The sequence below is a fragment of the Rutilus rutilus genome (assembly GCF_951802725.1).
Source record: "Rutilus rutilus genome assembly, chromosome: 17".
Classification (NCBI taxonomy): domain Eukaryota; kingdom Metazoa; phylum Chordata; class Actinopteri; order Cypriniformes; family Leuciscidae; genus Rutilus; species Rutilus rutilus.
The window spans coordinates 17,599,564-17,625,077 of NC_140230.1; the positions used below are offsets into that span (position 1 = coordinate 17,599,564).

General features: G+C 39.0%; 2 protein-coding genes across 4 annotated transcripts; one reads left to right on the forward strand and one right to left on the reverse strand.

The window, feature by feature from the left end:
- Window positions 1–259: 259 nt before the first annotated feature.
- LOC311275570 (cell adhesion molecule CEACAM20-like) lies at window positions 260–16,451 on the reverse strand. Of its 3 annotated transcripts, none has more exons than XM_084384694.1 (8): window positions 16,385–16,451; window positions 15,858–16,178; window positions 4,316–4,591; window positions 3,946–4,200; window positions 3,555–3,669; window positions 3,174–3,214; window positions 2,974–3,008; window positions 260–2,480 (listed from the first exon to the last, which is right to left on the reverse strand). In XM_084384694.1, the coding sequence occupies exons 1-8, from the start codon at window positions 16,434–16,436 to the stop codon at window positions 2,331–2,333; spliced, it is 1,245 nt and encodes a 414-aa protein (XP_084240820.1). In that variant the 5' UTR covers window positions 16,437–16,451; the 3' UTR covers window positions 260–2,330. The 3 variants fall into 3 exon arrangements, with proteins under 3 accessions (XP_084240820.1, XP_084240819.1, XP_084240818.1); XM_084384693.1 differs by having other exon boundaries at window positions 2,974–3,011; XM_084384692.1 differs by having other exon boundaries at window positions 2,974–3,014.
- Window positions 16,452–17,811: 1,360 nt separating this feature from the next.
- LOC311306714 (uncharacterized protein) lies at window positions 17,812–25,320 on the forward strand. The gene is made up of 6 exons (XM_084435257.1): window positions 17,812–17,949; window positions 18,565–18,927; window positions 19,668–19,776; window positions 20,149–20,174; window positions 23,851–23,882; window positions 24,040–25,320. Exons 1-6 carry the CDS (start codon window positions 17,904–17,906, stop codon window positions 24,283–24,285), a joined length of 822 nt encoding a protein of 273 aa, XP_084291383.1. The 5' UTR covers window positions 17,812–17,903; the 3' UTR covers window positions 24,286–25,320.
- The last annotated feature ends 194 nt before the right edge of the window (window positions 25,321–25,514 follow it).

A 25,514-nucleotide genomic window follows, 5' to 3' on the forward strand; every position in this document is an offset into this window, starting at 1 on the left:
GAGAGGTTACACAAGCATATGATAAAATAATCCAAGCAAATGATTTCCTAATGTTACTGCAGGACTACAGGACAGAATACATGTGTTTTATGATGCAGCCAAAGCACACATACAGTATAATGCTGTACAACAGGACAGACTGGATTTAAACCTTTGATGCACAACATGGGTCTAAAGTGACCCGACTGAGATTTGATTTTCTGTACTTATGCTAGGCCAGCACTCTTAAAGTTGACAAGCATTGAGTGAAGCCTGCTCCTATCCACATTTACTATATCTATGTAAGAAATTAATTTCATCATTCAGTATTCCAGGTATTCCTCAATTATCTTGTTTTAGATCATTACACATCCTTATTTAAATTTTTCCTTACTTACTTTTCGACTAAAAATCCTTTTTGTGTCACTACCATAATGCACAACATGGGTCTAAAATGACCCGTATTCATTCCCTATGTTATTTCAATCATGGCTGAGTGTTTCTTTGCTGAATCTTTGAAAGAAATGTTTTTTTATTTTTTTCATTAATCCAGGCATTCATTAAATATCTTGTTTTTGATTTCCACAAATCATTCTCATTTTATTTTTCCTTTCTTGCTTTATAAACAAACACAGTTTTTGTATTTCTACATCAATTTTACACACATGACCCTAGGAACCTTTGATATATATACATTTTTGTAAGTAGAAACATATTTACTGCAGAAAACTATTCACCTGCCACACATTTCAGAACTCAACACGGCTGCTTTTGAATATTTCATACATGTTAGTCATACATGTAATTTTGTGAAAGACAACTGGATATAATATTTGAATGTTAGGCTACGGTTACCTTGACCTTGAAATCCATTACTAGTTAGAAAGAGAAGCATGTCCAATACTATTAGCTAGCTTGCTGTTGACATATTCTATTTAATATTAGCTAGGTCAACAAAATAAAAGTTGAAATAGAACGTTATTATATACAAATATATACTGTTGCTGTTGGGCGGAAACCTTGTATCTCCATATTTCGTCATTTTAATTTGTTGTCATATATCAATGCTATCGGTCACCCTTTACGTCTGTCAGTGGACTCTTCTCCAGAACCAGCCAGACATACCGCCTGTCATGATGAAGCGTGGTCAATGAGCTTGTCATGCCCCACGTGAAGAGGCGCTTGGAGGGCACGCCCCACCTTCAAAACCATACTATAGAGGCAATGAGAAGATGTGGGATCCTTCGGATGAGACGTTAAACCGAGGTCCTGACACTCTGTGGTCATTAAAAATCCCAGGATTTCTTTCGTAAAAGAGTAGGGGTTTAACCCCGGCATCCAAGACAAATTTGCCCATTGATCTCTTTCCATAATCATGGCCTCCTAATCATCCCTATATATACTGATTGGCCTTATCACTCTGTCTCCTCTCCACCAGTAAGCTGGTGTGTGGTGGGTGTTCTGGTGCAATATGGTTGCCGTCACAACATCCAGGTGGATGCTGCACACTGGTGGTGGTTGAGGAGATTCTCCCCTTCCATGTAAAGCGTTTTGAATACATAGAAAAGCGCTATATAAATGTAACAAATTATAAAAATTAAAAAACGCATCCACCACCCGGCCACAGGAGGACATCAGACAGGAGGGCCAATCGAAGAGTGCACCAGGCCCGTGTGCAAGGAGCACAAACGTGTAGTTGTCATTTGTGAGGCATGTAAGCACTGAGATGGCAATCTGAGATGGCGCTGTACCCGTGTGATTTTAGTTTATTTTTATTTTATTTTATTGGTTCACATTCACCACAATTCACGTCAGTTTCACTACACTACAGTTCAATTTCAGTGTTATCGGTTATATGTGTATGTGTGTACACATGCGTGACAAAGTGGCAAATAAATATTTGTAAGTGTTACAGTAAATGTGTGGATCTAAATAATTGCTAAAATGGTTCTTTTAACAAAACGTTGTCTTTAATCTTTTGTTTTATCACGCTTGCATAGATGGGTCATTTTTTAGATGGGTCATTTTTGACCCATGTGTGTAAATTTGATGTAGTAACACAAAACCTAGGAAATATTAAAATAATAATTTGTGATCATTGAAAAGATATTTTGTATATTAATGGATCATGGAATTCATAGATCATGGAATATTAAATGCTGAAATAAAGTGATTTCAAAAGATGAAACAAAAAAATGCCCAGCCATGCATGAAATAACATAGGAAATGAATAAGGGTCTTTTTAGACCCATGTTGTGCGTTAGAAGGGGTTTGCATAGCTTGTGAATCAAAGGGTTAAATATAATTAACTTGCTCACCTGAGGTAAAGGAGCCCTTGGACTGTTTGAAACTCACTGCTTTACATTTACATTTTCATATTCATTGTCCTCACTTTCTTCAAAACCGGGATTCTCGTATATATTAGATTCCTTCCTATTCACCGGAACTGCTCCATCTCTTCTTATCTTCTGGATATCAATGATTTCTTCATAGTTTGATTCCTACAAATAGTTATTTGTTTTTCTTAAATTATAATCACAACATCAGACACAATGACGATGTCTCTTGAGCTAAAATTGTGGTAAAAAGTTTATGTTGCTGACATTTAAATCATGAAACAGAAAGCCCACTATTAATCAGTGGTAATGCTTATCATGATTGAATTTTTGTTAATAACATCCATAGTTTAATTGCAATCCTCAGCATGTTTTTGTGCAGTAATATGTGAATGATTAAAGTCCATTTGAGCTGACAGTAAAAATACACACATCCCTCCTGCTATAAAAGCCATACACTTTTTAATTACCGCTATGAGTTAAAAGACTCAAGAGACAGAAGAGGAAGAACAACTGAATATCAGTTACTACTATTGAAAAACACCTTTACTGTAAGTGTTTGTAAAATGTCATTTGACATCAGATTAACAGTTTTAAAATTGGGTCCTATAATGAAAAGAATGGTTGTGATGAGAAGAAAAAACTGAAAGTCACTCACAGTCTCTTGCTGGCTTTGTGCTGCTGCTGCTGCTGCTGCTGCTTAAAGAAAGAAACATTCAATAAGTTTGATACTGAGAGAAATATGTACTGAATCATTTGTAATGTAAATAGATCATCTGAAATCTATAATGGGATGATCGTCAGTATCAGTGTTGTCTCTATCAAACCATACTCATGTTGGTATACGAAGAAACATACCTCCACTGGATTTTCTTTTTCGTTCTTTCTTTAACACTGGGCTGTAGAGTTAAGACAAATAAATTATTTAAAATCTTTACTACATTTCTGTCTCACAAAAATGCAGTTTCATTGTATTATGTATTAAAAAAAAACAGCAAAAAAAAAAATGAATGTTAGGGAAATTTACTGTAATTGGATAATCCATAAACTCTGAGTTTGATCTCTCACAAGAATATTTTTTAATCATGGAGATCTTCAAAGGTTATATGTGGATTTAGACCCGTTGGAAGCTGATACAAGTTGTGATTTGTACACACATTATTAATGGTAACAATGTATATAATATGTCAAATTAAAGCTGTGATTACAAATTACACCAGGAGGTGCCAGATTACTTACATTTTCTTAGTTTTTATTAAATAGACAAACAGACCACAAATGCCTGCAACTGCCACTAAAACTCCAATGACAATCCCAGCTATCGCTCCTGTTGTCAGTCCTCCTCCTCCAACAGCTATAGAAAGATACAATAAAAAACAGGGCACCAAGGCCATATACTGCACACAATAATAATTGTAATACACTTTAAATACACAGTATCAAAACCTTAATAATTAAAAATATATATATTTAAGACAACACAAGGCAATTACGAGCAATAGAGATGTACATACAAAACAGCAGAAAATGATGACAACAGAAAGCTCCAATGGTAACAGACATGCTCCTAAGGTCAAAACACTGGTTATCAAAAGTTGAAAACACATTTAGAGTTAGTTGTAACACTTACCTTCAACTAGTAAAGCATGTCTTTGTGAGGCACTACTGTTTGTGACACTATTCGAGGCAGTGCATTCGTAATCTCCACTGTGTGTGAAGTCAGTCTTCTCTATGGTGAAAGTGTCTGTGGTCACACTGGTGTCTGTTCCATTAAACCTCCAGATGAATGAGGCAGAAGGTTCAGAATTTGCAGAGCAAGACAGAGACACTCGAACCCCTAAATCCACCACATTCGGACCTTCAATAGAAACATCTTCTGGTCCATCTAGAACAAACACAAGAGACTCACTGTTAGAGGGACAAACTGAGCACTGAAGTATGTCTATATTTCATCAGGTTTGAGCTCAAGTCATCTTGATGTTTAAATGTTTAACACTCACAGTTGATGATCAGGCTGTGTTTTGCCGTCTCAGAGCTGACAGGGTTTCTATAAGTACACTGATATTCCCCACTGTCTGATCTGTGCACTGGACTGATGGACACTGATCTGTTATCAGGTGAGAAGATGATGCGGTTGCTTGGAGACAGAGGACTGTTATCTTTCATCCACTCCACAGAGGTGATGCTGCCAGTTCCCTCAGAGGTGATGTTAGCAGTTGAGTTGCCCTCTATTAATAATTCTTCTGGACCAATAAGACTGACATTAGATATTTTTTCTGTGTAAACAAAAGAGAAAGAATAAATACACTGGATCTAAAATTAGTCTTTCACATTTAGGACCCAATTAACATTTGTAAAAAAAAAAAAAAAAAAAAAAAAACACTTGTGCTTTTGCATGGCAGAAATTTGCCAAATTTGGACTACAACAACCAGAGAGATGTGAGTACAAGTCTGATGAATCAAGCAACCATTATAGCCCTTATTTAACAAATGGCTAGCAAATTATAGTATTGCGCCACATTGATAAACACCCTTTTATTAGAGGTAAACCTGTTTGTTTTGATGGACATGATGCCAAAAATTAAGGAAAGCAGCAATTTGTGTCAAATGTATATATATATTAGGGCTGGGGTAAACGATTATTAATTAAACGATTAGTCGGGCGATTATTTTATCGATTAGTCGACTAATCTAACGACTAATTGGAATTATTGATCCTGTCTGTTATTCGCATATCTCTGTCGAGCCGTTACTCCGATGGATTTCAAACTCGACAGCTGTCTGGGCACGAGTAAGTGCAGTGCCAAGTTTGACGTTGTTTGGATGAGAAATGCAAAAGATATGTTAAATATATTGGTAAAAGAAGCACTTAGAAGGTTGTGGTTTAAAAATAAACATTCTGACATAAACACACTGTCAGCTACAATGTTTACTTCTGAATAATATAGTATAAATGTGATAAATCCTTTTTTTTTCATGCAATTAATCCATTGAATCAATATAAAAGTTATTTTTCACATTGAAACTGTTGAAAATACACAACAAAGTAAGTTGATCCACATATGACAGCCTCTGAACTCGGTCAATACTAATCTGGACTAAACATAGGCTACATTCAATCAGCCATCGCTAGAAATACCTTCTGAACGACGGCGACCTTCTTTTTTGACGGCGATCAGCTGTAAAATGGCTTAGGTCCTGCTCGGTTTTCGTTGACTTTGAGTACAAGAATTGAAAGTTTTTTAAAAGATCCCCTGGGGTTAACGTGTCAGCATTCGACAGAAGTTTGACGCTGTCGTGTGAGAACAAGCATCAGTCGGCATTTCTCTTCCTCCCGCGTGCCTCATCTTCTTAATCTCCTCACGTAAATGATTAGATTTCGATGGCTTACGTTTCTTCCCTACGGCAGAATCCACCACAGGTTCATCAATGTATTATTTTTTTTGTTTGTTTGTTGATCAAAAAGTGCAAAGTAGATAAGGAAAACTAGGATGCCGGGTGTCAGAGCGCCACCGTTACTGTTTACAATGCGTGGAATGGTGCGCTGTGATTGGTTGAGCGGATTTGTGGCATTCTGCAGAGAAAGGAGACTGGCGTTTGTCGCGGTTTGGAAAGAAAGGGAGAAAACATGGCAGAATAACACGGCGGGCGGTGTGTGTGTGGCGAGCTGCAAAAAATGGTGCAAACACTGAATGGTGCAAAAAAATAAATAGATAATAAATAAAGAAGCGTCGACGCAAAAAATATGACGTCGACGTAATTTTGGCGTCGACGCGTCGACGTCATCGACGCACCGCTACAGCTCTAATATATATATATAAATCAATTCCCATTAAATATTGAGATGGTTTATTTCAGTGTCTGTTTAAACGTACAGTATGGAATTTTTCGCCACTAGGGGTCGCTAACCTCTTTACAATAACAAAGGCGTAGTTTGATGACGCAACACATGCTAAGAATTATGGATGTTGTCGTCAACGTCAAGCCGGCCGATCTAATGTTTATGGATGACTGAATACATCGATGTTTTTATCATGACTGTGATATGAAGCAGGTCGGGATTGCTAAGAGACAGCTATCAGCTCCAAACGCGATGCGAGTCCCACGGATATAAAAGGAATAGTGCTATGGACATTTCATTCTACCGAACTACACGCAGAATTACTACTCACAGGTCAGTTTATTAGACAAATTAAACTTGTGAGGTAATGCAGCGCTGTTTCACTTGGTCTAACATTACACTATCACACTAAACTGCATTTGAATGTGTTGAAATGTATGTGTTAGTTTGTCTGACTAGCAGTAAGCTAGATCAACATTAGAATAACATACAGATCATATTCTAACATTTTATCATTGTTGAACTATATAACATTGATTAGTTTCATGTAAATGTGCTCACCTGTTTAATAAAGTACATGTAGGAGCGGTCGAAGTCTCGGACGTGGAGCTCTCGTTTATATACTGTCTAGTATATAGATACTGAAGCTTTATAGATGGTTTTTTCACGACGCGTCATCAATCCGGAAGTCGGCCATTTTGGAGGTACTGAACGTAAACAGTGCCATTGAACTGAACGGACTCGCAAATTTGGCTGATTATTGCTTCTGAAAAATGGTCAAGTTTTGGTCTGTACTCATCGGTCGCACCGAGAAAAAACATTTCTAGTTCTATAGACTGCCGAAAGTTAAAGAGAAGAGTGCAAAAAACTGATGAAAGATGGCGTTTGTGGTTGAGAGAGGCACAGCATCAGCCACATGTGTAAATGAAGCGTTAACTGTGGCTAAAATTTTGACGTATAATAGTTAACTATGGGTACATACACACTGTCAATCCGATTATCTTTGTATCCGATTGGAATATGATCTAAAATTATGTCCACACTCCACACTGTATTGCAACTGTTCAGAACGTCTCCGGTTACTATTGTAACCTCGGTTCCCTGAGAGGCGGGAACGAGACATTACGTCACTGACGTATATGGGAACTCCCTTCCTCCTCATTTCCACTGAAATCTTATAGGCTAACGCCAGCTGGAGACAGCTGGCCAATTGACGCGAAACATGCAAATGCTGACCGGACCGCGGGCAGTATAAATAGCATGGGCGCGACAATTACGTCAGAATCAAGACTGAACGCTAGCACAGCTGATCAAACGGCGAGCACGGCGGCTGACGTAATGTCTCGTTCCCGCCTCTCAGGGAACCGAGGTTACGATAGTAACCGGAGACGTTCCCTTTCAAGGCGGTCACTTCGACATTACGTCACTGACGTATATGGGAACTGTATAGAATCCCGCCGTGAGCGCAGAGAAGATAAGCCCTGAACGGGGTCAAGCTACACTCCCACGAGAGACAACAGTTCTAAGCCAGCAGCGCCGCAGGAGCACTCGAACTGATAGGCGAAACTAGACCAAGAAACGTCTGTTCTGACCTACCAAGTTGCATATCCAATGCAATGAAGCGAAGGCTGCACTGGAGGGCAGCACAACACCATAAGCACTCAAGCACAAGAGTTAACACAGTGTCAACGGCATAGCGGTGACAGCTGCATAACCTTACAGCCATACACAGAGTTAACAGTACATTGAAAACTACTGTGTAATGCGGAAACAGCTATGTATAGTCATTATATACATTATAGTCATAACACAGAGTTAGCAGCAATGGTAACTCTGCATAATGCAGACTACTGTACAGCTGGTGGTAACAGTTCATGAGTACATAAATAAAACTCACCAAACCCACGACGCTATAGGCAGTACATAAAACTTGAAACCCTGGCGAACGTGTTCTGAGAAGACAGCCAGCATACCTAAATCCCGTAGGCAGTAAACCACATTGAAAAGCGTCGAATTCAGTGAGAAAGTCTCAGTCCCTAGTACCATCCACCAAGCACACAAACAGCTAGTCAGACTGCTTCCTAGTGGTCCACGTACATCCGCAAAGCCCTTACAGGGCCAACAGCACTTGTGAGGCTGACGGCTCAACAGATAAGGCGGGCAGGGATCAATCTGTGCTCTGAACGGTTTAAGCGACTTCGGAACGCAGCTTGGTATCGGACGGAGAGTGACGCTGCAGTCACTAGGTCCGAGACAATGCAACATCATTCACGTAGAATGAGCGTAGGTCTCCAAGTGCTTCGCTGGGGCGAGAGCAGGTGGAAAGGTCATTCTCAAAGAGATCTCTCAGCACTTATTAGTGTGAAGTGTCTTGCTCAACTAAGGACCCAGCAGCGGACACACAAGAAGGTTCCACAGCTTGGGGCTGGGGTGCCAATCGTCTGAGGGGGATAGTCATGGGGGAGCCCCATAACTCTCTCAGGTCCGTGAACCGGGGATGATAGGCCAGTAAGGGGGTCACGAGGAATTTACACATAACTGAATGTACATAAACACAGTGCCAGTGGCCGTAGCGACAACAACTGAGAATATACGCAGTTAGATAATAGCCCCATAATAGCATAGCGCCTCAGAAGTACACAAACACAGTCGTAGCCGTAGCTAGAACTGTGAGTATACGAGTTAGTACAGAATAGCCAGTTGCACTGAAGGAAACGGGGCAACATAACAGCGTAGCAATGTACGTAACAGCATCGGTCGCTGTAGCGCCAACTATACGCAGTAGCTCAGTATAGGCACTGAAGGATACGGGGCAACACCGCAGCATGAACACATGCATGTGCAAATAAATGCAGCGCAGGTCATCGTATCGACAGAGACTGTGAATATGCACAGTTCGACTAGGGTAGCTAGTTGCACTAAGATACAGGGCAACATGACAGCATAACACAAGTGCGTAAGAATAGCGCATCCATGTATATACATAACGCAGCATAAGTCACCGTAGCTGAGATGCACAGTTAGATCAGGATGGCTAGCTGCACTGAAGGAAACAGGGCAGCATTACAGCGTAACACATCCGTGCACGTACATACATCCAGAAACTGTGAATATGCACGGTAGATTAGGATAGCTAGTTTTGCACTGAAGGAACAGGGCAACAAAATAGCAAAAACACGTCCTTGTACGTACATAAGTGCAGTGTAGTCGCCATAGCGACAGAACTGTGAATATGCACAGTTAGATAGGACAGCTGGTTGTTGCACTGAAGGATAGAGGGCAACATAACAGCATAACACATCAGTGTGCACATTTAAAACATCTGTGTGTATAATGCAGCGCTAGTCGTCGAAGCGACCGAAACTGCATGAATATGCGCAGTTCAAACACAATGGTCAGTTACATTGAGGGCAACATAACAGCATAACGCTTCAGTTGTGTACACAGATGCAGTGCAAGTCGCCGTAGCGACGACTGTGACTATGCACAGTTAGATAGGATAGCTAGTTGCACTGAAGGATACAGGGCAACGTGATAGCCTAGTTACATTGATGTGTACAAAACACAGCGTCAGAAGCATAGCGACATCGACTGTGAATACGTAGTTAATCAGAATAGCCGGTTGCACTGAGGATACAGGGCAATATATAACGGCATAAATCATAGACACATATCAATGTACATAACACAGCGTCAGTGGCAGCGCACAACAACTGTGAATACACAATAATCAGAGTAGCCAGTTGCACTGAAGGAACAGGGCAATATATAGCGGCGTAATCGTAACACATATCAGTGCGTAGTGTGTACACAGCGTCAGTTGCATCGCGCAACAACTGTGAATACGTACTGTGTAGTAATCAGAATAGCCATTGCACTGAAGGATACAGGGCAATATATAACGGCAAAATCATAACACATATAGTGTGTAGTGTGTACGTAAACACAGCGTCGGTTGCATCGGGCAACAACTGCGAATACGTACTGTGTAGTAATCAGAATAGCCATTGCACTGAAGGATACAGGGCAATACACAACTGCAAAATTCATAACACATCAGTGTGTAGTGTGTACATAAACACAGCGTCAGCTGCATCGCGCAACAACTGTGAATACGTAGTAGTCAGAATAGCCATTGCACTGAAGGATACAGGGCAATATACAAGGGCAAAATTCATAACACATATCAGTGTGTAGTGAGCATATAAACACAGCGTCAGTTGCATCACGCAACAACTGTGAATACGTAGTAGTCAGAATAGCCATTGCACTGAAGGATACAGGGCAATATACAACGGCAAAATTCATAACACACATCAGTGTGTAGTGTGTACATAAACACAGCGTCAGCTGCATCGCGCAACAACTGTGAATACGTAGTAGTCAGAATAGCCATTGCACTGAAGGATACAGGGCAATATACAACGGCAAAATTCATAACACACATCAGTGTGTAGTGTGTACATAAACACAGCGTCAGCTGCATCGCGCAACAACTGTGAATACGTAGTAGTCAGAATAGCCATTGCACTGAAGGATACAGGGCAATATACAACGGCAAAATTCATAACACACATCAGTGTGTAGTGTGTAGTGTGTACATAAACACAGCGTCAGCTGCATCGCGCAACAACTGTGAATACGTAGTAGTCAGAATAGCCATTGCACTGAAGGATACAGGGCAATATACAAAGGCAAAATTCATAACACAAATCAGTGCGTAGTGAGTACATAAACACAGCGTCAGTTGCATCGCGCAACAACTGTGAATACGTAGTAGTCAGAATAGCCATTGCACTGAAGGATACAGGGCAATATACGACGGCAAAATTCATAACACAAATCAGTGCGTAGTGTGTACGTAAACACAGCGTCAGTTGCATCACGCAACAACTGTGAATACGTAGTAGTCAGAATAGCCATTGCACTGAGGATACAGGGCAATATACAACGGCAAAATTCATAACACACATCAGTGTGTAGTGTAGTGTGTACATAAACACAGCGTCAGTTGCATCGCGCAACAACTGTGAATACGTAGTAGTCAGAATAGCCATTGCACTGAAGGATACAGGGCAATATACGACGGCAAAATTCATAACACAAATCAGTGCGTACGTAAACACAGCGTCAGTTGCATCACGCAACAACTGCGAATGTACTGTGTAGAAATCAGAATAGCCATTTGCGCTGAAAAATACAGGGCAATATATAGTGGCATAAATCCTAACACATAACAGTGTGTAGTGTGTACGTAACACAGCGTAGTTGCATCACACAACAACTGTGACTATGTAGTAATCAAAATAGCCCGTTGCACTGAAGTATACAGGGCAATATCGTGGCATAACCATAACACACACATATCAGTGTACATAAACACAGCGTCAGTGGCATCGCACAACAACTGTGAATACATAGTTGAATCAGAATAGCCAGTTGCACTGAAGGATACAGGGCAATATATAACGGCACAAATCATAGCACATTTCAGTGTGCAGTGTGTACATAAACACAGCGTCAGTGGCGTAGCGACAACAACTGTGAATACGTAGTTAAATCAGCATGGCCAGTTGCACTGAAGGATACAGGGCAGCCTGACAACATAAGCTGTAAGCACATCAAAATGTAATGTTACGTTGGCCCAGCGTCAACAGCATAAGCGGTAACGACTGCGCAACCCCGTAGTCAAGACTGACTAGGGGTAAACAACACTCACCGGATTGCGGCTGTGCACTTTCCATTGTCAGAGCGGGACGGCTAGAGACCTCTATGCTAGAGACTCATAACATCCGTAGTTCCCTTTTTTTTCTTATTAGACACGGAGCCATGGCCTTTGCCTCGTCTCTCTAGACGCGCGTCTTGCGCACGACTACCAAAGGACGCCGTGGAAAGACGGAATCTTTCTTGAAGTAGCCTGGCTGAGATACCGGGCTAAGTATCCTTATCAACAGAGCCTCTCGCGTCGAGTCCTTCTAGCGAGCCCGCGAAGAGGACCGGAGTGGCGACGGGCAGCGTCATACTCGTCTTAGGGCGGGAGAGGGCCCACCAGCGGCCTGCTGGCGGCAGTGGGCCTCATCTCCGCTGATGCCCGGGTTTATTCCCCTGAGGGCGCGCACTGTCCGGCACATGCCCGCCGTCGTGAGTGCGGCCTCGGTTGATCCTTGCTAGGGTAGAGCGAGTCGATAGGACCCGCACATATCTGGCATGTAAGTTAGCAGCCATCGGATGCGGGGAGGAAACATGGTGAGTAACCTCTATTGCAACTTCCACGATGACTTCAGATAAGACTTCTAGCGTGAAGAAAGAGATTCTGACGTAATTGTCGCGCCCATGCTATTTATACTGCCCGCGGTCCGGTCAGCATTTGCATGTTTCGCGTCAATTGGCCAGCTGTCTCCAGCTGGCGTTAGCCTATAAGATTTCAGTGGAAATGAGGAGGAAGGGAGTTCCCATATACGTCAGTGACGTAATGTCGAAGTGACCGCCTTGAAAGGGAACCGATTTGTGTGTCCACGCAGCTCTTTGACAATACGGCAATGATGTTGCGTTGATGGAGAGGTTTGCATTTGCAATATAAATGTTTTCTTATTTAAATTTTACAATATGGAAATGTATAGCCGCCGCGCTGGACTACTGCGTCTCGAGCTGCAGAACTGTAGGAGGCTGGTAGGTTACTGTATGCACAACTCTTTTTCATCCGCGCCGGTTTCAAAATACTTTTCAAAAATAATAATTTTCTGCTCGTCCGGCACTTTGCATCAACACAACCTTGTTTCGGCAGTGACTTTCAGCATGTTCCCTATAACAACGTCTGATGTTTATATTTTACGTGGCGTGAGAAAGTCACATAAACCACGAGAAAGAGCGTTCAGACTGGTGGATTTCCTGATATGTGATTTGAATAGGATATTAAACCACATATGGATGTAGCTTGAAACTGATTTCATGTGCTTTTTTTTGGACTGACAATCTGAACGTAGCCAATGTCGGGATACGAAAAAGAAGTAAGGACTAACGTTAGAGAAGCTAGCTCGTTCAGATCTTTACCACATATTACCTTAAGTTTGTCAAAATTTTGAGCTCTTTCCTGCTTACCAAGTCCTTCTCTATATGATTTCGCAGCTTCCATGTGTTTTTCCCGTGGTTTAGACATCAGAAATTAGTGTAACAATGTGTTCAATAGTACATAAACAGTGCAATCCATGCCGTTGTTTACATCCGAGTACCTCCAATATGGCCGCGCATCCGGGTAACTGACAAATCGTGACGTAGGTGAAAACCCTCTATATAGGCATCTCGAAAACACAGCGCTGATATTGATTCTCGTTTTAGTTCTCCTTTTTTATCCAAAGTCTGCTTGTCATGGTCCATAATGTTTGAACGAAACAACAACAGCGTGCAAATAGACATTGCGAACTACACAGTTGTCCGCGTCAGTTTTGGTTACTATCAGAGGGCTCTGGGTCATAGCTCTGGTTGCCATGGCAGCACGAGCGGAAACCAGAGACAACACGGATATGACGGCATTGACGGCGACAAAACGGAAATAAAGACACGGTCCGTGTCTTCGAATTAAAATATTAATTTCTCTGGATTTAGAAGTTAATTGGAACTGTCGGGATAATGTAAATACACAACTTTAAAAAATATATAACATAGATATAGTGATTTTTTTATATTTTTAAAGCAAAAAAAATACATATTGTGCCTTTAAATTGCCACACTTTATAATGCATAAAATTTATGTTTAATGGATTTTCATAGAAAAAAACTGAATGTCAGGGCCTGGGACAAAAGGAAAACAATAAAAATCCATAGCATAACATATTATTGTAAAAGTTTATTATATTGGTAAAACTTTTCCAAGACAATTTGCAGTTTAGTTTTATGTTAAGGGCAGTGTTGGGTAAGTTACTCTAAAAAAGTAATTCATTACTAGCTTTACTAATTATCAGTGTTGGTAATTTACTGTACTAATTACTCTCTCTAAAATATATTGCATTACTTATTACTAATTACTTTCTAAATCAAATATCAAAGTCAACCAGTTGACCAATACAAGGACAAAAATGAAACTGCTCTTTTAATTCTTTAAAATAAATAATATAAAATTGCATAAATTATTCTTGAACTGACCAAAGTATTTAAAAGGAGAACATTACATTTAAAACATACGTTTTATCATTAGACGCTAAATTTTGATTGTTAAATCCACTATTGTTTTACAGTCAAGTGAAAAAGAAAGGACACTCTTTTGAATTTTATAGTTGTACGTATCAGGACAAAATAAAAAATCATCTGGTCCTTGGCAGGTCTTAAAATTATATAAATACTACCTCAGATGAAAAACAACACATGACATATTACAACGTGTCATGGCACATTTTACAAAAACTAGACCAAAATGGAGAAGCCATGTGTGACAAACTAAGTGCACCCTCACTGCTTCCATAGAAACGAAGAGGGTATGTAGCAGTCAGGCGCTGCTAATCAAATGCCATTAACTGATCATCAGCAATTGTGACCAACTCTAAAAAAGCAGAAGTTTTGGCAGTTTGCTGGTCTAGAGCATTCAGGTGTGTGTTAAAACAATACCAAGGAGGAAAGACACTGTTTATATACTGCTTGCCTGTAGTGTGGCGTGAATGAATATTCAAAATAAAGTCAAATGAAGATGCCGATGCTGATGCCGTGCTTGATGACTCGGGCCCCGGACAATCTTATAAAGGTGAGAGGCCATCTGTCCGACAGCAGCAAATCTACAACAGAATGTCTGAAAAGAAAAGAATCACGGTGTTGCACTGGCCCAGACGCCCAGTCAAAGTTCAGACCTCAACCTGATTGAAATGCTGTGGCGGGACCTTCATAGAGCTGTGCACAAACAGATGCCCACAAAAGAAGAGAGGGCCAAAATTCCTCCACAACAATGTGAGAGACTGAAAAAGTCATTTATAAAATTATTATTTCAAGTTATTGCTGCTAAAGGTGATTCTGCAAGCAATTAAATCATAGGGTGCACTTAGTTTGTCACACATTGGCCTCTCCATTTTAGCTTTATTTTTGGTTAAATAAATAATGACACAGAGTAATGTCATGCCATGTTGTTGTTCATCTGAGGTTGTATTTATCTTATTTTCAGACCTGCTAAAAATCTATGATTTTTTTTATTATGTCATGATACGTAAAACATAGAATTCAAAAGGGTGTACTTTCTTTTCCACATGACTGTATATATAATTGTTCTATACAGTATTTAATGCAATTACATCAGAAGTAGCCTAACTGTAATCAAATTACAGAAAAAATAAGAGTAATCCCTTACTTTACTTTTTCAAGGGAAAAGTAATTAAATTACAGTGATTCATTATTTAGCAATAAATTACACCCAACACTGATTAAGAAATGTTTTGTTTAGTGGACTCAAATGAAATAATTTCACAGGAGTAATACTAATAGTTTTTAATTTTTAAATAGTTCAAATCGGTTTCTCCAAATGAAATGTGTTTACTTGCATGGTATTATTTCAGCATACTGGAATAATAACATACTGTAAAGTAGATTACAGAAGGGAAACAGTAAATTAACAATAAAATACTGACAGCAGGGGTTGTCAGTAGTTTTCTGTTAATTTAATGTAAAATATTTACAGGATATTATTTTACAGAAAATGCTGAACCAAGTTTTAGCAACACACTCACCGAACACTTGCAGTGAAGTTTCTCCTGTAAGTGTATCTCCAGCAGTAAGTGTTAAACTGAGTTTATATTTTCCAGAATCACCCAGTCTCAGATTCTGCAGCTCCAGAGCGAGTGTGTTGCTGTCAAAACTAACTCTGCCTTCATATGCGGGGTCTACTGTAGTTTCACCAGATGTTACCGAAATAATAGGATTTGTAGTAAAAATCCATTGGGTTATAAAAATGGATGTGGAGGGTGGGTTATTAGGGGCGAGCACCACGCTTCCTCCCACTGCTCCATTAGCCGGCTCAGGAAACTGCAGATATTGACCGAAATATTGTCCTAAGAAAAAAAAAAGACAAATAATACAATTAAATTACTTAACTAATCCAACTACTGTAGCCTAGTTATTTTTACTGGTAACAAAAAAAGAACAGCTTCATGAATTGGCAGACATAGATTTTTCTGAATTTAAATAAAATAGGACTAACTAGTTATTTTATACAGAGAAATTCAACATACAGCATTTCATTTCTAAAAAGTCTCACCAAAACAAGACAACATCCACAGCGTCCAGTATAAACGACTAGAAACAATCATGATCGAGCTCTCATCTGTCAGGATCTGCGGCTCAAATCATCTGAACTATTTATTTATATCAAATTTCAGTTAATGATCAACGGCCGTTAGAGTGCAGAGCTCACTGCGCCACCTAGCGCTGGATATTAACACGAGTCATGTCATAGATTTGATCGTGGAAGAGCAAATATCATTTCAGTCATGTAACATCTAAATTAAAGAAAGTTCAGTCTCGCTATTTTACTTTACTACTGTTTGCAGGAATGACACTTTTCTGCCCCGCCCTGCAGTTTATTGTCCCCCTCAGTTTCAGTTCAGTTTGATATCCAATTTTAATACCAGATGTACACCCACTTAAATAGTTTTTTTTTAATGATGATATGTATACTGTACCTACTGTTACAACTCAACCCATGGTGATAGGTATAACAACAGCATTCTTGGTAGTTTACATAAACAATTTAGGGGTAAGTTGTAGATGTCAAAACAACTTTATGTTGTTTGAGATATAAATGTTTGAGATAACATAGGCAAACATTTGTATACCTCTATGGATAATCCCCAGTCTCCACTACTTGCCATTTATAGTTATTTATCTCACTTCACCAAAAGTTCAATTGGATTTCCTTTGTTGTTTGTGACATGAATGATGAAAATAAAAGCCAGATGTAACAATGAGTCTTGATGTCTAAAAATGCATCTTATACAGTATTTAAACATACAGTATTCAAGGATTCTCTATTAGATATTAGGCACTTTTTTTTTTTTTCCTTGGCTAATGTAAACCCTTGATCTGGTCAAAATCTAACAAGTAATCAACATCAAAATGAGAAATATTGATATTCTGTAAATAACATTCCTGTCCACAACATGAGCAGGTTACATGTACTGATCCATAAGATCTATGAAGCATATGGAGCAGATTTGTCTATATTAAACAGTACATTTGCTGTTTATTCTCTTGATTTTCTTTTAAAGTTGGTAATTGCTAATTCAATTTGATTTGTCTGCCAAAAATATACAAATTTGATAGAAGTTCAGGTTTGAATATGATTGGTCACAGTGTTATAAAATATTGTGTAGGCCTACTGATTAAAGTCCATAAATAAGCAGTTCAAAATGTCAAATCAATCAAATTTCCATGCAAGGTAAAGATAAAGATAATTATCTAATTACTTTAATAATTAATAATTACTTTCTTTATTGGGTCATTAAATGTGAATAATTAGGAATGGAAAAGTGCACACCACAGAGTGAGTCACAAGCAAAAGCCACAGCATGTTTTGGGTTGCAAATGCAGCGATAGGAAATATGCCTGTGCATTTCTGCTTTTTTCAGCAGCTGTTTTAAAAGGTCTTTATCTACAAATGGTCAGGGCATTGGACAGCTGTTTTATCTTCCCTTTATGTCTTTGAATAGTTTGAAGTTCTTTTATAAGATGGACTGGTGTTTACACAAGGTGTGCCATTACTTTAGAAATTAAAGCTTATGATGGACTTACCTTTGCTGCTGTCTTGTACCACTGTGTTTACAGGTAAGTCAATACTGTATTTACTGATTTGTTTTTTGTTTTATAGAATTTTATAGAAATAGAATTATGTGATTTGCTGAAAATGTTGTTGTTGTTGTTGTTGTTGTTGTTGTTGTTGTTCATTACATTTTGCTCTTAAACTAGATCCTTTGTGGAATGATTTTTGTGCTAAATCTTGTTCGCACTAACATAGTTGTCATACAGAATTTTATAAACTCTCATAATATTTACAGATACTGTTTTTACAATCAATAATCATTATTTTTTTATTTTCTCCTTTATTTACTCTGAATCTCTCCTCCCATTGATATGAAACTCGTCATTTTAACTGAATTTGTCAAGATCTCTTTAAGAATCAAGAAACATGGATGAATAAAATAAATTGTTGATGATTAAAACATATTAGACATATGTACAGTAAATAAGGACAACTGATTCTTCTAAACTCTTTCTGTGCCTTTTTTCTTTTTTAATAAGCACTCCCTGTCATGTTGTCTCGAGACATTTCCTGTGTAGACATTAGCTGATAAATCAAACTTGCTTAAAATTAGCAAACATACATTATAATAAATAGATTCTCTCTCTCTCTCTCTCTCTCTCTCTCTCTCTCTCCACCAGTACTGCATGGACAGAAAGTTTTCACCCATCTTGAGGTTACTGGGAACCAGGGTCATGATGTCACACTGTTGTGCCAATACATCCATGGAAACACAAAGGACAAAATATCTCAAGTACAGTGGACATGGTACAATCAGTCCAATACATATGAAATCATGATCTTTAATATGAACCATGGGCTTTTTCTGCATGACACATTTCTGAAAGACCGAGTCAGCTTCAGTACAAACTTAACTCTGATCTATGACGCCTCCATCATCATCAGAGACGTGAGGATGAGTGATCAGGGAGTTTACAGCTGTGACTACACAACCTTCCCTAGCGGCAGTTATAAAGGACAAACCACTCTTAAAGTCATTGAAGGTATGTAACGGTTCATTTAAATTACCAATGAAATTACCAACTTCTGTCAAAACTCTGTTGTCTCTACACCCACCTCTACAACTTAACCTAACCATGGGGACTGAGGACTGAGATACTGTAATCTGGTGGGGGTCAAATTTCAGTACCCAAATTATTCTCAAATTTGATTGGCTGAGCTGCTCTGGGACATGTCACTGTTTGGATCACTCCGGTTGTCTGTGGTGGCGATTTGAGTTTGCCTCTGCTGTAATAGTTCCTGATGCCACCGTATTGTCCGCATTGCTATCCTGTTGTTAGGGTGTAGCCAATCACAGCCTCTGAGATATAGACAGAGCTCGGGTTAATGCAGTCAAATCTATGGAATTTGATCATCTATTTCATTGCAAAAATAAGTCTGATTTCTGTGACAAGTAATTGTGCACCTCCCTTAAAAAAGTGGCACAATTATAGGTATCATCTTGCTATTACAAATGGTCGACTCAGCATAAGTTTAATACTTTAAGTGAGTGCTTTAGAACAAACCCCTAACCATATAAGCAGTGATACGTCTGCTTAAAATGAATGAAATCAAAAAATGAGAATGAAAAATAGAAGTTTTGTAGCATTACAAAATTACAATCATGTATCTATTATCTATTAATTAATGTAATAGCATTACAATCATGAATGCTGTTTCAAAACCCACTGGTTTGCTAAATTGCTGCTTTATTACGATCTCCCTCCTGAATGTCTGTCCACAGGCAGTCCTCCTGTTCTGTCCATCGCTGAGGCTGTAGGGATTGCGACTGCTGTAGTGTTCATCACTGTGATTACAGCTGCTGTGGGGTATTTGTTCCTGATCAACAGACGGTATGTGACTAAAACATTTAGCATTTAGCAATTTCTTAATTTGTAATGTCATGGATCTACATTGAATTATGACAGATTCATGCCAACAGCCAACTAGCAGAGCGAAACACAGAGCTTTTAGTACACATTTTTATATAAATATTTGTTACATTTTTGATCCGTGCATTTGTATGCATACAGGTAAAACCAAGAAATTGTGCCAGCATTAGACATTTTATTCTTATGCAAAACGCAATGTACTCCATTATCTTGATTATCTTTGCAAAACCTGGAACTAAAAAAAGGACATACTGATATTAAATAGGGAAGTGAATGAGCTTAGATATTAAAAGACCTTTAACATTTCTCTTTTTATATTGCTACACATGGCAGAAGAGCCGGCAGAACTTCCGCAAACTGTAAGTATAAACTTCAAGCATGAGTTGATTAAAATCTCTCTTTTTAAAGGAATTGCTCAGTGTTAAACTGCACATATCGCTGATTCTTTCATGATTAATTGCTTGTGATGTTTCTTATTTGTAAGATGCTGGAAAAGTGTCTTCTAAATGATTAAATGTAAATAGGAACTGATTTTAAAATGAATTATTTAACCATATACAGCGGGGAAAATAAGTATTGAACACGTCATCATTTTTCTCAGTAAATATATTTCCAAAGGTGCTATTGACATGGAATTTTCACCAGATGTTGGTAACAACCCAAGTAAGCCATACATACAAAGAAACAAACAAAAATAAGTTCAGAAATTAAGTTATGTGTAATAATGTGAAATGACACAGGGAAAAAGTATTGAACACATGAAGAAAGGGAGGCGCAAAAAGGCATGGAAAGCCAAGACAACTGCTGAAAACTTACAGTAATTAAAAAGCAATCCAGCCCCCTGTCAGTGGAAATTAATAACAGCTGGTTCAGTCCCAAATGATGGCCTACAAAAAGCTCTCATTGCCAAGGTGTCACACAAGACACATCTCATGATGGGTAAAAGCAAAGAGCTGTCTCAAGACCTTCGCAACCTAATTGTTCCAACACATAATGATGGCATTGGTTATAGGCGCCATTCTAAGCTTCTGAATGGTCCAGTGAGCACTTTTGGGGCCATAATACGGAAGTGGAAAGACAATCATTTCACCATAAATTTGCCTCGACCAGTGCTCCTCGCAAGATTTCTGATAGAGGAGTGAAAAGAATAATCAGAAGAGTTGTCCAAGAGCCAACACCAAGTTGTATGGTGTTTTTAGAGTAATGTGCACTTCCATTTCTCCTCCAAATATGGTGTGTATTATGGCATCCAAACAGTTCAATTTTGCTCTCATATGACCACACTATATTCTCCCAGTATTTCACTGGCTTTTCCAAATGTTGTGCAGCAAACTGTAAATGAGCTTCAACATGCTTTTTTCTTCAGTAATGGAGTCTTGCGTGGTGAGTGTGCATACAGGCCATGGCGGTGGAGTACATTACTTACTGTTTTCTTTGAGACAACAGTACCTGCTATCTGCAGGTCTTTCTGAAGCTCTCCAGAAGTGGTCCTTGGCACTTGGACAACTCTTCTGATTATTCTTTTCACTCCTCTATCAGAAATCTTGCGAGGAGCACTGGTCGAGGCAAATTTATGGTGAAATGATTGTCTTTCCACTTCCGTATTATGGCCCCAAAAGTGCTCACTGGACCATTCAGAAGCTTAGAATGGCGCCTATAACCAATGCCATCATTATGTGTTGGAACAATTAGGTTGCGAAGGTCTTGAGACAGCTCTTTGCTTTTACCCATCATGAGATGTGTCTTGTGTGACACCTTGGCAATGAGAGCTTTTTGTAGGCCATCATTTGGGACTGAACCAGCTGTTATTAATTTCCACTGACAGGGGGCTGGATTGCTTTTTAATTACTGTAAGTTTTCAGCAGTTGTCTTGGCTTTCCATGCCTTTTTGCGCCTCCCTTTCTTCATGTGTTCAATACTTTTTCCCTGTGTCATTTCACATTATTACACATAACTTAATTTCTGAACTTATTTTTGTTTGTTTCTTTGTATGTATGGCTTACTTGGGTTGTTACCAACATCTGGTGAAAATTCCATGTCAATAGCACCTTTGGAAATATATTTACTGAGAAAAATGATGACGTGTTCAATACTTATTTTCCCCGCTGTATATGGTTTATGTACAGTTTATGTACAACTTGCAAAGTTGAGAGCATGGCTTAAAAACCGGTGAGTACAGACTTTAAACTAAAAGTACAGATTTCAAAATAATGGGGACAGATTTTCAGATAAAAACAATGAAAAAATGTCCCGTGGCCCAAGGGGGCCCATTTAGGGGGTGCTATACTTTCCCAATTCTTTTTGCACTTCAAGTCACACCTATAGGCCTATGTCACACTTCCTGCTTCCGGAGCGCGGAGTAGGGATTCAGAACTTCCGGTCAACGGTATTTCTCCATAAGGATTTAGATTATCAGCCATAATGTCTAAACCATCCGAGGTAGACTGACCAGGAGCTATGAGGTTGTGAAACAAAGGTTTTTGCTCCTGTAGAAGCTATAAGTTCGTATGAAATCAACCTTGTTTTAGGAAAAACATGTTTTATCCGCGATCTTATGAAAAAAAACTACACTACCCACAATCCTAAGCGTAGCAGCAACGTCTGCTGATTGGTCCAACTCGCTGTTACCATAGAAACGTTTACCTAACTGGCGAACGGCCCGCAGCTGTTGTTGTAGTGCACCGGGTTGCTCTGCGTCAGGACGAGACAGCCATAACTCAGCTTTCACGCTTTTCCACTTGAGAGTTTTCATTTACCATCCGAACCACATCGTCATATGTGACTTCAGGCAGGTTGCGGAGAGATTTGGTCCAGCTGTATCTATCGGACTCCGCCATTGTAAAGAACTAACCGGAAGAGCCGTATCCCTACTAAAAGACGTACTTCCGGTCTTCAATTTTTTCGTGATATAGGCCTATAGGGATCTCCCAGTCACGTGACCCCTAGCCGCGTGTCAGCCATTTTGACGGAATGCGCACCTACATACATGAGAATGCGGATTATCACATGTTTTATGGCTGCAAATTGATTAAAATAATATAATGGTCACTGTATTAATTATCTTGAGCCTGCTGAAATGTCCCTATAAATATATTTTCTTTACAACTGTGCAATCTGAATAATAAATAGGCTAAATATATGTATCCACTAAGCTGCAGCAGTCCTATGCTCGTCTTCCCATTAACAGTTTTTTTCTCTTTCTGACATTTCATACCTGTTGGGTTTACATTTTTTTATTAAATTGACTATAAAAAAGATTGCTTGTGTGTGCTGGTGTTTATTCCAGTCTTTTAAAATAGTTGAATGAATGAATGCTCGTGAGGTGCCTGTAACGATGTTAAATAGGCTAGGCTATTTAATCAATAACGTACACAGCGTAGAGGAGAATGACAGTCAACTACTTTGAATAATATAGCATTTTGGGAATAAACATGTAAATAAAGAAAAGATTGACATTGAAAAATGACACAGAATGATTAAAATGTAAGTATTTAATCCAAATAAAATAAATATTCGTGGTTCACACTGATGTTATTCATTTGTTCTCACACACTTCAGTGTCGCGGTCACTGGTTTAGACGAACACTGACCACTATCTATTACTAGCACAGCGGCCGTCAGCTAACTGTTCACGTCATGTCATCACAAAAAGAAATATACGGAAGATAAAGGAATTAGGAATCATAGATCCATATGATGCACCACAAGTTCTTTTTACAGGCATAGAAACATACATTTTATGTGTAGAAAAACTTCCTGACATTGAGTTCGGTGACATTTACAGCTACCTTATTCACTTCCCATCACGCTATACCGGAGCTTCATTAAAAGCATACACAAGCTTAGCAGGCTATCGTATCACAGCATCACTCGGGCATGACAGAAGAATAGATGAATATTTCGCGACGAGCTGTATCAGAGCCCGTCTCTGGCTGTATTATCACCAGCGGTTTAGCATTTTCTATTCCGTCAAGATGGCTGCTCCAAACTTTGAAATCATTCTGCTATTTGACCAGTGTTTTACCTCTTTACTAGATACAACTCAGAGCCCTGATGACCTACAACAGGTGAGAATACCTGCTGTAAGAATGACTGTGGGAGAAAAAAATTTATCTAGTGAGAGACGTAATCAATCCTGAATCTCAAGTCATATGGTATTTCATAAGAGCCAAATAGGCCACGAGCTTCAGTAAATGACTAAACTTCTCTTCACCCATGTTTTAGGATGTCACTTGTGCTGATGCCACGATACTGAAAACAGGCAAAGTCAACAGAAGCACCTCACCATCAGGGGACATCGAATACGGTGCGGTTTGCTTCAGTAGTCGCTTAACATCACTGCGAGCCTCAGCCAATCAGACGGCTTTAGGTGTCCACACAGAAGAGCAGGAAACTGTGTATGCACAGGTGAAAAAAAAGAGTACAAAGTCACATCCACTGCAGGTTTCTATTGAAGAATTAGGTGTTTGAACAGTAGAGACAATAAAGGGCTGATCACACCAATGACGATAACTGTAACTGCCAAGTTAATGATCATTCTAATTCTAAAGGTGATGATTCACAGGGCAACTTTTTGAGCAATGTTGCTGGGCAATCTTGCCGAGCAATTGTTGCTTGGCCACTTTCCCATTGGAAATGGGCAATAAATTTCTATCTGGATAATTTAGATAGGTCGTTGGCCCTGTGTCTCATCTGGTTGCCCGTTGACAGCAACATTGCCCAGCAACATTGTTTAAAAAGTTGCCCTGTGTATCATCACCTTAACAATAGCAAGTCCACACAACCACACCATGAGCTATAACGATAACAGAGGAACAATATCACCGGAATCACTTTAAGAAAAAACTATTTTCAGCTGATAAATGATTAAAAAAACATCAGCCGATTAGAATCCAGTCACCTTGAGCATTTAAAGCGGCAGATGGCATAACTGCAGCATACAACTGAAATAAACATTGGTGTGGCACTAATATAGTTATTATTCTTAGTGTAAACAGGCCTTAATTGTTATTCTGCCAAAATGGCCCAAAAACTGACGCTGACAGTGTTTTGGTAAAAAAAGAGTGCCTGTTCTCTTTTTAGAGAAAGACTTGATTCGGTGTGGTCTATGCAAAGGTCAAAAATCTTCTTAAAATGAAAGAAATGTGCTGATTACGAGACATATTTTTGTCACATATTTTTATCCCTTTGTTGGCTTTGATTTTGAATTAGAAGAAATTCAATTTCTGTCTGCAGAAAGCAGAAAAACTAAATCCAGTCTGCAGCATTAGGGTTGAGAGTAATTTTGTTGTTGTTGAAAAATGCATGTTGTTAAAGACAAATTCATTAATTTTTTTATTCCAAATGAGTTTCTTTGTCAATCTATAGTTTTAACACAACAGGTCAACTCACCTCCTAAAACTGACCCCCTCGACCTTAATGCATTCACTTAAAATATCCTCTGATCTAATATTTATGTAAATAAGCATAATTTTATAATGCAATTCACATTTGTATAGACATTTTTATTTTAAAATAAAAAATAAAAAAGAGTTTCTGTGACCTTTTTGAACATGTGTTTCTGCTATTTCCTTCCTTCTTTCATCAGTCATTTTTCAGTGCATGTGATGTGAGCGGGAAAATGTACAAATGTAAGTTGAACCACAACAACAGATGTCTGACTTTCTGTTTCTAAAAACACTGATCTGTGGTAAATGCAG